This window comes from Schistocerca serialis, chromosome 11, assembly GCF_023864345.2.
Source record: "Schistocerca serialis cubense isolate TAMUIC-IGC-003099 chromosome 11, iqSchSeri2.2, whole genome shotgun sequence".
In the NCBI taxonomy this organism is placed as follows: Eukaryota; Metazoa; Arthropoda; class Insecta; order Orthoptera; family Acrididae; genus Schistocerca; species Schistocerca serialis.
The window spans coordinates 60,171,310-60,188,188 of NC_064648.1; the positions used below are offsets into that span (position 1 = coordinate 60,171,310).

The 16,879-nt window shown below is 44.6% G+C and overlaps 1 protein-coding gene across 1 annotated transcript in view; it reads left to right on the forward strand.

Moving 5' to 3' along the window:
• Positions 1 to 2,334: 2,334 nt before the first annotated feature.
• LOC126427223 (uncharacterized) overlaps positions 2,335 to 16,879 on the forward strand; it is a 125,924-nt gene continuing 111,379 nt past the window's right edge. The window contains exon 1 of the mRNA XM_050089462.1: positions 2,335 to 2,521. Coding sequence (XP_049945419.1) covers positions 2,347 to 2,521 — 175 coding nt within the window. The 5' untranslated portion in view covers positions 2,335 to 2,346. The remainder of the gene's footprint in view (positions 2,522 to 16,879) is intronic.

Here is a 16,879-nt window from a genome sequence, read left to right on the forward strand (position 1 = left end):
TAAACAAAACATCATCGATACGGACTTTCGAAGCCGAAGGCCCACTCGTGTGCCATTGATGACTGCGCGACACAAAGCTTTACTCATAGCTTGGGCCTGTCAACATTAAGTGTTGGTGACTGGAAACATGTTGCCTCGTCGCGCTAGTCTCGTTTCAAATTGTCTCAAGCGGATGGACGTGTACGAGTATGGAGAGGACGTCATGAATGAATGGACCCTATACTTAAGCAGAGGACTGTTGAAGCTTGTGGACGCTCTATAATGGTGTGGGGCGTGTACAGCTGGAGTGATATGGTACCCCTGATACATCTAGATAGGAGTCTGACAGGTGACACGTACGTAAGCATCCTGTCTGATCACCTTCACCCGTTCATGTCCGTTGTGCATTCCGACGTACTTTGGCAATTCCAGCAGGACAATGCGACATCCCACGCTCCGAGAATTGTTACAGATTGGCTCCAGGACCACTGTTCTGCGTCTAAACACTCCCGCTGGGCACCAAACTCTCCAGACACGAAGGTTCTTGAGCGTATCTGGGATGCCTTGCAACGTGCTGTCCAGAAGAGATCTCCATCGGCACGTACTCTTACGTATTTATGGACAGCACTGCAGGATTCACGGTGTCAGTTCCCTCGACTTCTGCGGGCTCGCGGGGTCCCTACACGATATTAGGCACGTGTATCAGATTCTTTCGCTCTTCAGTGTAATATGTTGATCATTAATCATTGTTATGAAGAAATTAACTTTTTCTACGAGGGTAGTTACGTACAGTCAGAATCAGTCCGCATTTCAGTTGTAAACAACGACAGGCGTGGCGGTTTTTGCGTCGGAATGTTGTTGTTGTTGTGGTCTTCAGTCCTGAGACTGGTTTGATGCAGCTCTCCATGCTACTCTATCCTGTGCAAGCTTCTTCATCTCCCAGTACCTACTGCAACCTACATCCTTCTGAATCTGCTTAGTGTATTCATCTCTTGGTCTCCCCCTATGATTTTTACCCTCCACGCTGCCCTCCAATACTAAATTGGTGATCCCTTGATGCCTCAGAACATGTCCTACCAACCGATCCCTTCTTCTGGTCAAGTTGTGCCACAAACTTCTCTTTTCCCCAATCCTATTCAATACTTCCTCATTAGTTATGTGATCTACCCATCTAATCTTCAGCATTCTTCTGTAGCACCACATTTCAAAAGCTTCTATTCTCTTCTTGTCCAAACTATTTACCGTCCATGTTTCACTTCCATATATGGCTACACTCCATACAAATACTTTCAGAAATAACTTCCTGACACTTAAATCTATACTCGATGTTACAAATTTCTCTTCTTCAGAAACGCTTTCCTTGCCATTGCCAGTCTACATTTTATATGCTCTCTACTTCGTCCATCATCAGTTATTTTGCTCCCCAAATAGCAAAACTCCTTTACTACTTTAAGTGTCTCATTTCCTAATCTAATACCCTCAGTATCACGCGACTTAACTCGACTACATTCCATTATCCTCGTTTTGCTTTTGTTGATGTTCATCTTATATCCTCCCTTCAAGACACCATCCATTCCGTTCAACTGCTCTTTCAAGTCCTTTGCTGTCTCTGCCAGAATTACAATGTCATCGGCGAACCTCAAAGTTTTTATTTCTTCTCCATGGATTTTAATACCTACTCCAAATTTTTCTTTTGTTTCCTTTACTGCTTGCTCAATATAGAGATTGAATAACATCGGGGAGAGGCTACAACCCTGTCTTACTCCCTTCCCAACCACTGCTTCCCTTTCATGTCCCTCAACTCTTATAACTGCCATCTGGTTTCTGTACAAGTTGTAAATAGCCTTTCGCTCTCTGTATTTTACCCCTGCCACCTTTAGAATTTGAAAGAGAGTATTCCAGTCAACATTGTCAAAAGCTTTTTCTAAGTCTACAAATGCTAGAAACGTAGGTTTGCCTTTCCTTAATCTTTATTCTAAGATAAGTCGTAAGGTCAGTATTGCCTCACGTGTTCCAGTATTTGTACGGAATCCAAACTGATCTTCCCCGAGGTCGGCTTCTACTAGACTTAGCTAGAATAGCAAACCAGTATTGTAGCTGTCCCCCACAAGTCTGTTGTCGGAACTCGCTGTCACCCTAGGAGCGTGTGGCAGACGCGCGACTACTTTTCTGTGAAGACTGCGTGCCGGCAGCTGGTCACTCTCGCGCCACGCACGATCGTGGCTGTGGTCCGGACGAGCGACGTCGCATTTCCTGTGGTTCAGTCATCCTGCGGCAGACTTCCGCTGCGCTCGCCGTTATATTGTGGCTGCGCTCCCAGCGATGCGCACAGCTTGTGTTTGCTGCGAGCTCTACCAGCAGAAGACGATGAATGCAACGGCCGTAGTTCCTTCGCTGCTGGCTCTGTTCTTGGCTAATGGGACCTCGGTGCTGGACTGTCTCTGCAGTCACATCAACAACTCGAATGATCAAGGCAGAAGCTGGAGAATGAGGGGTAGTGACGGTGAATATCAACTGTGGTGGGGATACTGCAAACATTTGTGTAAGTAATTTTTCGTGCAGTGCGGATTCGCATGACTTGAGACTCGGCTTGGCTTGCACATGCTGCTGTGAAGGAAGACGATACGCTTTCAGTCTGACTGTGTGAATGACTATGTTTATTACGGGCAAATTGCACTTCATGTTCAACCTAACATCTTAGGTCACTGTACTTTGTCCATCCTTTTGCGAGCGAGGAGATATCGTGAAGTACCATTTACATCGCTGAACTGAGTCCAAAACGTTTTCCACATATTTGGGAAAAGTTGGAAATGGATGGTTGCCTAATGTAAACTATAGGTTCGGTATTAACAAAGTGTAATCGTGCAGAGGTTGTTACGTACCTTGTCCTAATCGCGAATTTTCTTTAATTATGTTTTCTGTAATTATGGCTGGCTCTGAGCACTATGCGACTTAACTTCTGAGGTCATCAGTCGCCTAGAACACAGAACTAATTAAACCTAACTAACCTAAGGACATCAGACACATCCATGCCCGAGGCAGGATTCGAACCTGCGACCGTAGCGGTCGCTCGGCTCCAAATTGTAGCGCCTAGAACCGCACGGCCACTGTGGCCTGCTCTCTGCAATTATGCAGATATCGGAATAGTCAGCAGCAAGTTGCGTAAAAGAAATTCAATTTCATAACTCGTTTCAGGCGCTTAGATCCCTTCAACAAAATGTTATAACTATCACATTATTTTTTTTCGAATATCAACAACAAGATACATGCAGCCTATTGCTGACGTCATTGTGTGGCCATTTTTGTACAGGCAGGATGAACCACATGAACACAGCAACATGTTGCGTGCATGTTATCGTTGACGCTCGCAAATAATGCGGTAGTTGTAACCTTTTGATGAACGGCTCTAAGTGCCTGAAACCAGTTAAGGAATTAAATTTCTTTTACACAGCTTGCTGCCGATTATTTCGATACACACAACTTCAGTTTCTGAAGATGGATCAAACACTAAATAATTTTGGGGATTCAGACATGACAGTACAGAACAACTCAAAATTAACGTAGAGCCTGAGAGAGTGCTCTCACTATTCAATGCTTAGTGATACATCGATAAGAATGACAGAGACCGAGACAGTAAGTACAAATTATCGATCGTTGCGCAAGCACAGTGAATCGCAGTCCGGTGCACGTGAGATGATGCGGTAAGTGGAATGTTCCGTCTGATAAGAGACAATGGCGGACGGCATTCTGCGTGCCAGAAATTAACAATCGTCATTTTGCCAGCATGGTGCAGAGAACGTGTGGTTAGTGACAGAAGAGCCAGTGGCGGCTGATGCCTAAAGTGTCGGGTACGGGGTTCTCTAGTTTTACTGCGTTGTGCAATTTACCTTTCCCAATAATTTAATTTTCTAAATTATTTAAAATATTTGTGTAGCTCTAAAGTTTCCGGAAAATGTGGGTGACTACGTTAGTAGCGTTCAATTGACAGAAGCGGTATATTTATAGAGAAAATCCATTCTCCTTTCCTTTTTCGTGGTGGATCTATGACTCTCCTCTTGAAATCTTGAAGCCTGTGAATAATTTCACTTCCCACAGAAAGCACAGCAGAAGCAGACAGCCTATCTTCACCCGTGGTACTCCTAACAAACGCTTAGATCTGCGACAGACCGGGGAAACATCTCTCTACTTCACACGTTGTCATTGGGATAGTAGCTGCTAATTTAAGCAATTTCATGACGTCTCCAAAAGGTTGTTGCAGGTTATTTAAAAGAAAAAAAACTTGATAAGGGCTATTACACATTCGATTTCTTAAAAACTAATCTCCGCCCGAACAGGCCATGAAAGCCCAATCCGCGTCCAATAACGCCCACAGGACACGGATATAGGGGGGGGGGGGGGGGGGGGGTCAGCACACCGCTGGCCCAGCCGTATGTTAGTTTCCGACACTCGAGCCGATACTTCTGTATCAAGTAGCTCCTCAGTTTGCCTCACGAGGGCTGAGTGCACCACGCTCGCCATCAGCGCTCGGAAGACCGGGTGGTCACCCATCCAAGTGCTAGCGCAGCCCAATAGCGCTTAATTTCTGTGATCTGCGACAAGTTCGTTGGCTGTTTATAAGTTAGCTTTATTTGAAAAATGAATAGGACTGCACAACAACAGAAATAATTATTTCGGGAAAATTATTTTTCAGTGAAAGGAAGAAGTAAATTAGAGGCCAATAAGTAGTTCGAGCATTCAAATCTCTGACTGCCGTTCTGAATTTGTACGTCACATACCGTGCTTCTCCTCTGCTACATTCATTATTATACACATCTCCTCGCATTTTCTTTTTGATACATTTGGTTCTTCCTCGATTATGATATCAACAACATTGTCTCTAATTTTCAAAATTTCATTTTCAAATGATTCTGTTGCTTGCTTTATTGAAACGGGATAACTGGTGCGCTTTTGTAATTGTCTGTACTAGATGTCCTCGCGTGGGACGTTCATACATATTATAAAAATGGATATATTTCTAATAGAAAATTGGAAAAATGAATAACTAGACAACGCTGGGTTTGTCGACTAGGAATGTTACACATCCCCTTCCTTCTTTTATTTCCAAAATTGGCCTGTTCTCGAAGACAACTGACAAGTTTGGAAATGAGAAAATTTTGCCCCAAATTAAAAAAAAAAATTGAAGCTTCCAATCTCTTAGTAGCTCTCCTACTCTCTCATTCATGGAAATACGTTAAACAAAAACTATGAAATTGTTGTTGCTAAAATATCATCCCAATTAACCAAAACCATTGACTTACTAATGCTATACTTTCTCATCTGAATTCAATCAAAAAACCTTAACTAAACGCACATCACATCATGAACTTCTTCTTAATACAAAATATCATTTATGATCTTCAGCATAGAGCTATTCTTAAAATTTTCTGTAGTCTTGTTATTCAGCACCTTGGCAATTAAATCTCTTTATAAACACTCACTACACTTATTGATGTCTATATATCATAGGAAATAAACAATATATGTTATCGGTGCAGTGCCTGGTTTGGCGCAGTTCTCTTCCTCTGCAACAGCTGCAAGCTAGCTAAAGGAAGAAGTATAGGAGATTGTTTTCTCTGTATAGAGGCATATGTAATTCCTTTGTGTTTCATAAAATGTATGAAAAGTTTCTGTACGCAGTTTGTAGGGTGTTCTTCTGCCTGTATGGATGATGATTTTAGGTCTTACAGCCTGGGTCTGTACTTGTTTTGCAGACTTTATGCTGCCTGTTATCTTTTGTGATACATAAGTATAGTCTATGGTTGAATGCTTAACTATTCGATTAGTACGTCTTTTGCTTCAATTGATCCCTTTTTGCCTTTTTTTATCTTTTGAATATAGAGGAAAGATAGATGGCCGATATTAGTTTAGAATGATGAAGAAGGAAGAACTAATAGCGTGAAAAGAAAGAAAGTAAACTGTTAGTTAACTTGGGTACCTGGTAGGCGTCAGATACCTAGCAATGCAAAGAGTGCTATTGCCCCTGAGGTTACTATTCGTAATATATTTTCATTTCGCTGATTGACATTTCCTCTAATAATTGTTGTGGCGCTTCATTCACAACTCTCTCAAATTCAAACACGTGATCTACCCCCATAAGATGCTTTTTAGAACTGAACTCAGAGCTTCGTCTCTCATAGAAGAATGCAGTATACCTTTGATCATTTTTTGCTGGCGGCCTCTCACAAAAAAATGGCTCTGAGCACTATGGGACTTAACATCTATGGTCATCAGTCCCCTAGAACTTAGAACTACTTAAACCTAACTAACCTAAGGACACCACACAACACCCAGCCATCACGAGGCAGAGAAAATCCCTGACCCCGCCGGGAATCGAACCCGGGAACCCGGGCGTGGGAAGCGAGAACGCTACCGCACGACCACGAGATGCGGGCGGCGGCCTCTCACAGAAAGTGGCTGTCATGTCTATGTTTATTGATATCTTGAAGCCACTAAACTTCGGTTCAGGACCTTCTAGTACCTCACTCCTATCCGTTTGTGGTATAATGGCATTTTCATTACCAAACCTGTTGATAACTACTTCCTCCCTCGGTCTGTTTTGTGTGTTTCAAGACCGGTATTGATTCAAGAATGCTTGAACAAATCTTTTATATATTTTACATGTTTTACTGACCTCTGTACCCCATAATTTTGCTTCTCCTTCTAACCTATTGTCCACGAATTGGATTTCCTGCTGTTCTGTCATGTTGTCAGCTATGATGCCCTCAAACTGAAGAATGAAAGCGACAGGACGAATAGTATCTTTACTAGAAAAGTCATGCAATTTGTAAGCATTGGCATTACTGACTACTTCTTTAATATGAACAACACACTTAGATTTTTTTCATTCAGTCCACGTTTCGAGTTTCTGTTTTAACGCAACTTCCACATCACGTATGTTTTTACTCATCTCTCTTAGTTGAGGTATGTTTTCTACCTTCTGTTCCGTTTCTGTCAAACGACCCTGAATCATATTTGTATTGCCATTACAAACAAATTATATTCGTGATACTTTACGGCTAAGGACGGCATTTCCGTCCTTTAAGTCTCTGGCATGTTTGTTTTGCCTTACGTGGGTATCTTTGCTAAATTTGGTTTGTTTTACACTGATCATTACTTAATTTAATGACTTCATCCCTAACTGGCAATACAATTGAGCTTGTATGAGACAATTTATTTTCGCTGCTTCATCATCAGGTTATGATTAACCTCTTGCTTACACTTATCTAATTTTGACCCCATTCTTTACTCTCATGCTCCATTTTTTTTCACAAGTCCCTATTCTAGTTTCATGAGAATCAACTCTGGTCTCAAAGTATTTAAACTTACTATTAATTTCTGCTGAGTCCTTGTTTCTTGCTTATATTTGATCAGCAAGTAATTTTGCCCTTCCTTTAATTCATTTGAATCCTTTATTATTTCTTTTTGTCCAGATACTAACTCTTTTAACATTTCAGCCAGACTTTTATTATTATCTTGTGTAGGCAATGTATCAGCTGATGCTGTTCCATGACATAATCTACTTGTTGATTCATTAGCAATGATGGTGTCAGAGTCATCACCTCTCATATCACCATTCACCTTACTTAACTAAGTATCAACATTCATGTCATCCACATCAGAATCCACCTCTCTGATTCCACTATTGCTACTACCTGTAATTGTGTTTTCTTAGAAAACTTCTGTTTCTACATCAGATGATTCTGGTAAATAGCTATCATCCGTACGATTTCGTATACTTTCCTCTTTACCTATATTACTAATTTCATTTGGCATGCCCTGTAATTGGCTTGCCTCTTCGATTTCATTACCCTGATGCTGCACTGCCTCTCTACTTCTAAGATTGTACTGCATTTTGCTTTCCCCGACATTTTGTTACTAAGGAAATGATTACGAAATCATTTAACATTATTCTTAAAAATCCCTATGGTTGTTAATACTAGCTTCCTCTCGCTAGATGTAATGTGATTAGCATACACGCTACCTTTTTCTCCGGCGCAATGCTGTTGCTCGCCACAAACTATCCTTGCCGTTCGCCGGTCTCTGACGCTGGACGGCAGCTGATGGAGGCCACAGGGATTGCTTCCGAGTCATTCGCCGCGCCTGCTGTACGCTGCTCTGCTAACTGATCCCCGAAGCGCTGTTTCTCGTAGTGGTGAAATAAAACGTAATCCGTTTGGACAGCGTACGGACTTATGACTTTACACTTCGATTTGCGATTCCGCGTTTTCACTTTCAAGTGTGTGACGCGGGTTAATTAGCGGCATTTATCGATTTTGTTTTGTAACAGTTCAAAGAAACTTACAAGAGTTCAAACAAGATATAATTTCACAGTTCACACAGTGTCGCTTTTCATCTTTTTCACTGTTCCTACACTATTAGTTTGGGCGTTCTATGATAATCATTACAGTTCACTGTTCTCACTAAGATTTTCACATCCCAGCCGGTTCACACTTCTCGTTAATGGATAGTAGCCTCTTCTCTAAATACAGTTTCCCGGCAAGGGATGCAATGTATAAAAATTGTATATTGTCGTATTGGAAGTCAGATCTGCAAGCTGGAGAGATGTGTAGAGATTGAATAAGAGTCCCTAGCCGTTCTTTCCTCCGCCGGCCGGAGTGGCCGAGCGGTTCTAGGCGCTACAGTCTGGAACCGCGAGACCGCTCCGGTCGCAGGTTCGAATCGTGCCTCGGGCATCGATGTGTGTGATGTCCTTAGGTTAGTCAGGTTTAAGTAGTTCTAAGTTCTAGGGGACTGATGACCTCAGAAGCTAAGTCCCATAGTGCTCAGAGCCATTTTTCGTTCTTTCCACCAGCCTGTCGTCTTCTAAAGTTGGGTCCCCAGCGCAGAAGACAGCTCGTCATCAGTCGTCAGATTTTCTTTGGCGGAGGCTGCTATGCTGTCATCTCGAACTCGATTTTTTTTTTCTTTTTTTTGGATGCCACTACTCCAGGTTAGTCTCTGTATCTACAGAGCTGTAGTACCGACAATGATGGTAATAGTACGGTAACTTTTCAGACAACTTCCGATATAGAATACGAAACAGAGATACACGTCCGGCTCTGAAGAACACTCGTAGCACAGTGACTAGTGCAGCCGAAGTACTTCGTCTCCCAGGCGTGCCGAAGCGACCTGAAGGCGTCCGAAGCGCTTCACTTGTAATATCATTACTCTTATGTTTCTCAAAACTAGTGAAATATAATAAACAAAAACGGTAGGCTCGTAGGGGAAACATGAGAGATTGTCATTCTGAAAACTGGGTTAAATACAATGAAAAGTTTTGAAGCCAAAATGTGCCGACCAATCGGAAGCAAGTTCAGTACAACTGACGGATTCTCCCACAGGACTGGTACATACTGTAGGCTACCATCTGCTGCTTGTACCTCACTCCACTTTTGTACCACATGCTACTTCACGTATATCAAGCTGAATCAAGGCCAACTTCTAGCAAGGTAAAATACTGGCAGCCACAGCCAGGAATATCACAAGGGACTCTTCGTTATACAATTGCATCTGGAACGGCCACTTTTTGAATGAGAGAAGAATATTAGTACCTCTGCAATAGTTCTGACAAATAGTTTTATTTGTTTGGCTAGACTTCTAGATTGGGCAAGAATTAAGTTCACTCGGTGTTCATAGCAATCCACATAATACACTCCTGGAAATTGAAATAAGAACACCGTGAATTCATTGTCCCAGGAAGGGGAAACTTTATTGACACATTCCTGGGGTCAGATACATCACATGATCACACTGACAGAACCACAGGCACATAGACACAGGCAACAGAGCATGCACAATGTCCGCACTAGTACAGTGTATATCCACCTTTCGCAGCAATGCAGGCTGCTATTCTCCCATGGAGACGATCGTAGAGATGCTGGATGTAGTCCTGTGGAACGGCTTGCCATGCCATTTCCACCTGGCGCCTCAGTTGGACCAGCGTTCGTGCTGGACGTGCAGACCGCGTGAGACGACGCTTCATCCAGTCCCAAACATGCTCAATGGGGGACAGATCCGGAGATCTTGCTGGCCAGGGTAGTTGACTTACACCTTCTAGAGCACGTTGGGTGGCACGGGATACATGCGGACGTGCATTGTCCTGTTGGAACAGCAAGTTCCCTTGCCGGTCTAGGAATGGTAGAAAGATGGGTTCGATGATGGTGTGGATGTACCGTGCACTATTCAGTGTCCCCTCGACGATCACCAGTGGTATACGGCCAGTGTAGGAGATCGCTCCCCACACCATGATGCCGGGTGTTGGCCCTGTGTGCCTCGGTCGTATGCAGTCCTGATTGTGGCGCTCACCTGCACGGCGCCAAACACGCATACGACCATCATTGGCACCAAGGCAGAAGCGACTCTCATCGCTGAAGACGACACGTCTCCATTCGTCCCTCCATTCACGCCTGTCGCGACACCACTGGAGGCGGGCTGCACGATGTTGGGGCGTGAGCGGAAGACGGCCTAACGGTGTGCGGGACCGTAGCCCAGCTTCATGGAGACGGTTGCGAATGGTCCTCGCCGATACCCCAGGAGCAACAGTGTCCCTAATTTGCTGGGAAGTGGCGGTGCGGTCCCCTACGGCACTGCGTAGGATCCTACGGTCTTGGCGTGCATCCGTGCGTCGCTGCGGTCCGGTCCCAGGTCGACGGGCACGTGCACCTTCCGCCGACCACTGGCGACAACATCGATGTACTGTGGAGACCTCACGCCCGACGTGTTGAGCAATTCGGCGGTACGTCCACCCGGCCTCCTGCATGCCCACTATACGCCCTCGCTCAAAGTCCGTCAACTGCACATACGGTTCACGTCCACGCTGTCGCGGCATGCTACCAGTGTTAAAGACTGCGATGGAGCTCCGTATGCCACGGCAAACTGGCTGACACTGACGGCGGCGGTGCACAAATGCTGCGCAGCTAGCGCCATTCGACGGCCAACACCGCGGTAACTGGTGTGTCCGCTGTGCCGTGCGTGTGATCATTGCTTGTACAGCCCTCTCGCAGTGTCCGGAGCAAGTATGGTGGGTCCGACACACCGGTGTCAATGTGTTCTTTTTTCCATTTCCAGGAGTGTACATGAAATTACACTGTTCTCTCACAAGTGTTTGGATCCCTGTTGTTGGTCAAGTGTGACACAGGCACCATGTTAAATCAGAGATGTTACGTTTTCTTTCTGTTCTTGGACACTGGTGAGTAAATTTTTAGTAGTAGCAGCTAAGGAGGAAGCACCATTACGCAGTTGATTTGGAAATATCCAAAATATTTCAACAGGCTCATCAGTAGATAGCAGGTAACTATATACTACAACCAAATTAAGTTAGAAGCTACTTCAGAAGTTTCGTCTGCTACTGCAGGCACAAAATCTGTCTTAGCTATTTCTGAGTTATTTTGCTCATGACACACATGTAACCTACACTCTAGTAAGTTATTTGGTATATCCTTAGATGTACCTTAAAGACAGCGCATATGCTCCTTCACAACTGCATCTAAAGGTGAAGTACAATAAACCAGCCCTCCGAATATTCTAGGGTTGTTAGATTCTACTGCTTCCTCGTGTACATGTCAGGTTAGTTCAAGCTCGCTTCAGAAATTAACACAACCAATTATCTTGGAAGGAATTGCGATTTTTTCCTTACGTTACCATTGTGTCTGCCTGTATTATGGCTGAAAGCTGAGCTAAGATGTTGCTCAATTTCTATTTTTCCAAGGATTGATAAATCTAAATAAGCATTCTTATGTGCAATAGATTCCTAGAGCTTCTTAACCATCTCTGTGATATGGCTCGGACGTGACACGCCAGTGTATGTCCAGCTTGTATTCTTACCCTCTGCCAACAGCAAACACGAAGAACAATATAGGTTATTGATAGGAATGCAGCCGGAAATCCAACCGTTCCTTTTACATTTATTTACATTAACAGACCTGCAGAATGCCTTACCTCGGCTTGTTTGCGTTTGTCTTAATTCGAGAAGAGGCATACGTGTCCTGGAAGCGTATAGCTGTCAAATTTTGTTTCTAATAGTTAATGAATGCTCTTCATTCTTCTTTGAAAACAAACTTCAAGAACAGACGAATATACATATGTACACTGAGGCGCAGTTAATATCTGAATACACTGTTTCGCGATCGCAGGAAAATCACTCCATTACGATGAAGGCACACTTGCTAACTGCTTTATCTGTGGGCTGCAGCCTTTCCCTTCGGATTACTTCGTACATTTCCGTCAGAGTCCGACTCGTATCTGAGCTGGTGCTTTCACGAGCGCCAGTGCACGTGGTACTAACGACGTTTGCCTTTGCCCTTCCCTGCCGAAGGCAGACCCATGAATTTACTCACGGAGGTTGAGAACAGAAACTGAACTTCGGCAGTGCATGGGCAACGCTTAGGCACGTATAGGGTGACAATTATCGAACCATATGAAGAAAAACGTAAATTAGTTACAAAACATGGCGTGCACAGACTTTATTGAACATGTAAACGTCACTACAGATATTCGGATTTAGGATGTGACAGGTTCGATATGTCTGCCACCATTGGCGATGATGTGGCTCAGACGAATAGCGAAATTCTGCATCAGATGCTGAAGCGTCGGCACATCGGTGCTATCGGTGACCTGCTGAATGGCTGTTTCCAGCTCAGCAATGGTTTTTGGGGTTGTTGCTGTACACTTTGTCTTTAGTACAGCCCAACAAAAAGGAGTCGCATGTGTTCGGATATGGAGAACATGGCCCGTGCCAGAGGCCTCTGGGTACCCCAGAGCCATAATGAGGACACCCAAAGTGCTCCTTCAGGATGCCAAACACTGTCCCGCTTCGATGGGGTCGAACTCCGTCTTGCACGACGCACATCTTGTCGAAATCAGGATCACTTTCGATAGTGGGGATGAAACTATGCTCCAAAACCTTCACGTAACATTAGGTAGTCACCGATTATTCCGTGACTGGACACTGCTCACAACACAGCCACCCGTTATGAGTGAAGAGGCTTCTCGATTGCGAAATGCGGATTCTCTGTAGCCCAGATGGGCCAATTTCGCTTATTGAGGAACCCGTCCAAATGAAAGTGGGCGTCGTCTCTAAATCAAACCATGCATACACATATTAATTCCCATCATGCCCCGCCGTCAACGATGCAGTTTGAACGTTCAATAATTGTCACACTGTATGCGTGCTATCGAAACGACTTGAAAGTTTTTCGTACCATAAAAACACTTTGAAAATGCAGATAAAATGATCTCATATGAGAAAGAATCGACGAATGACTGTTTAAACGTATACATTTGTAATTTTGACAATCAACTCTTATCTGTGTCTTCACTGAGCCACTGAACGCACATGACGCGCAGCCATTGAATGAGGTACCTTTCGGACAGCGACAACTTTTGCTGACGGCGTTGGCAGTTTGAGCGAACAGGATGGTGTTGTAAACGAAGAACTGAAACGGAGTACCTCTTAGATGTTGCAATCATATCCTCTTAACTATGTACCATTTTTTAACTTTCTCTTATGTGTTCTACAGTCCTTACCGTTGTACAGCTACGCATTAAATGGTTCCAGCCGTCTGCCATCTCTACCTTCATTTTAGAAAGCCGTGTGTTTAGTCGAGGAGCAACTTACAGAGATTCCAGGCTGTGTTGGGGGTGTGTCCCCACAGCCGGAGAACGCGAGCAGCCAACGTGGCGAGTTTTTCGGTGCGGTGATCACAGCAAGCCTGGAGTGTGGGCCGTGGCTCGCTGGGAGAGGACAGACTTTGCCTGGACCCAGTCATACAGGTCGGGCAACACTTTCAGAAGGCGCACTAAACGGCCGTAACTACAGTTTCAAATCTACATTACAATAGGTTCTTTTTGTTACAGAAATTGTGAGGCAAAGTCCCTCAGTCATGGACCACAACTGTGGCGATATTCCGATCGGGTAATCTCCAATGAGTAGAAGGAAAGGTCACCGGAGAATTGGGGCTTGCTATATGGAATAAGAGAGGAGAATGACTGAGTTCTGTAAGAAATTTCAACTAGTAATACCGAATACTTTGTTCAAGAACCACAAGAAAAGGAGGTATACTTGGAAACGGCCAGGTGATATGTGAAGATTTCATTTAGATTACATCATGGTCAGACAGTGATTCTGAAATCAGATATTGGCTTGTATGGCGTACCCAGGAGCAGATGTAGACACAGACAATGTATTAGTGATGAAGAGTAGGATGACGTTTAAGAGATTAGTCACCAAGAATCCATACAAGAAGAAGTGGGATACAGAACTACTAAGCAGTGATGAGATACGTTGAACTTCTCTAAGGCTATAGATACAGCAATAATGATTAGCTCAGTAGGCAGTACACTTGAGTGGACATCTCTAATAAAGGCAGTCACATAAGTTGGAAAGGAAAACATAGGACCAAAGAACGTAACTGCGAAGACACCATGGTCAACACGAGAAATATTTCAATTGGTCGATTAAAGAAGGAAGCACAAAAATGCTCAGGAAAATTCAGGAATACCGAAGTACAAGTTGCTGATAAATGAAATAAAAAGGAAACGCAGATGAAAGCTGCATGAAAAATGTGAATAAATCGATAAAGAAATGACTGTAAGAAGGACTAACATAGCATATAGGAAAGTCAAAATAACCTTTGCTGAAATTAAAAGCAAGGGTGGCTACACTAAGAATGCAACGGGGATTCCACTGTTAAATACAGAGAAGAGAGTGGATAGGTGGAAAGAGCACATTGAAGGCCTCTATGAGCAGGGACAGTAGTTATGTCATGCCGATTCTGACGTAATGAGCATTTCCGAGTCAGATTTCCAGAATGCCAACCAACAATCCTATTTCGCTGTTCCCTCAGCCAAAAAATCTCATTTCCCCAGATTGAAAAAACTAAATTCAACATAAATACAATATAAACAAAAATGACAAACAAAGCTGAGCCATTTAAAAAACTTATCGAAAACCAAATTTCCATTTTCTTATTTAAAAATTTTCAGATCTAATGAATTTTATTCTTTGTATATAAGAACCATCAAACCTAAAATCTCAAAAGATACATTTAACCAAAAACATTTTAATTATAAAGTCAAATTTCCTTCTCTATAAATACACTCCTGGAAATGGAAAAAAGAACACATTGACACCGGTGTGTCAGACCCACCATACTTGCTCCGGACACTGCGAGAGGGCTGTACAAGCAATGATCACACGCACGGCACAGTGGACACACCAGGAACCGCGGTGTTGGCTGTCGAATGGCGCTAGCTGCACAGCATTTGTGCACCGCCGCCGTCAGTGTCAGCCAGCTTGCCGTGGCATACGGAGCTCCATCGCAGTCTTTAACACTGGTAGCATGCCGCGACAGCGTGGACGTGAACCGTATGTGCAGTTGACGGACTTTGAGCGAGGGCGTATAGTGGGCATGCGGGAGGCCGGGTGGACGTACCGCCGAATTGCTCAACACGTGGGGCGTGAGGTCTCCACAGTACATCGATGTTGTCGCCAGTGGTCGGCGGAAGGTGCACGTGCCCGTCGACCTCGGACCGGACCGCAGCGACGCACGGATGCACGCCAAGACCGTAGGATCCTACGCAGTGCCGTAGGGGACCGCACCGCTACTTCCCAGCAAATTAGGGACACTGTTGCTCCTGGGGTATCGGCGAGGACCATTCGCAACCGTCTCCATGAAGCTGGGCTACGGTCCCGCACACCGTTAGGCCGTCTTCCGCTCACGCCCCAACATCGTGCAACCCGCCTCCAGTGGTGTCGCGACAGGCGTGAATGGAGGGACGAATGGAGACGTGTCGTCTTCAGCGATGAGAGTCGCTTCTGCCTTGGTGCCAATGATGGTCGTATACGTGTTTGGCGCCGTGCAGGTGAGCGCCACAATCAGGACTGCATACGACCAAGGCACACAGGGCCAACGCCCGGCATCATGGTGTGGGGAGCGATCTCCTACACTGGCCGTACACCACTGGTGATCGTCGAGGGGACACTGAATAGTGCACGGTACATCCAAACCGTCATCGAACCCATCGTTCTACCATTCCTAGACCGGCAAGGGAACTTGCTGTTCCAACAGGACAATGCACGTCCGCATGTATCCCGTGCCACCCAACGTGCTCTAGAAGGTGTAAGTCAACTACCCTGGCCAGCAAGATCTCCGGATCTGTCCCCCATTGAGCATGTTTGGGACTGGATGAAGCGTCGTCTCACGCGGTCTGCACGTCCAGCACGAACGCTGGTCCAACTGAGGCGCCAGGTGGAAATGGCATGGCAAGCCGTTCCACAGGACTACATCCAGCATCTCTACGATCGTCTGCATGGGAGAATAGTAGCCCGCATTGCTGCAAAAGGTGGATACACACTGTACTAGTGCCGACATTGTGCATGCTCTGTTGCCTGTGTCTATGTGCCTGTGGTTCTGTCAGTGTGATCATGTGATGTATATGACCCCAGGAATGTGTCAATAAAGTTTCCCCTTCCTGGGACAATGAATTCACGGTGTTCTTATTTCAATTTCCAGGAGTGTACAATGGAAAAAATTGGCAAAGAAAGCTGAGATATTTCATAGCTTAGAAAATTATTGTAAAGGAAAATATGAATTTAGTTTTGAAGATTTGGAAAATTATTTTAAAGAAAATGGTTACTCAAAAAAATGGAAATTAATGTATGGGATGGTTGGGCAGGAGGCCCCATCCGGGGATGTTCAGTTGCCAAGTACAAGCTGTATTTCACTTGATGCCACATTGGGCGACTTGCGTGTTGGTAATCGGTGATGAGGATGAAATGATGGTGAGGACAACACAACACCCAGTCCCCGAATGGAGGAAATTTCCAACCGAGCCAGGCATCAAACCTGGGCCCACTTGCATG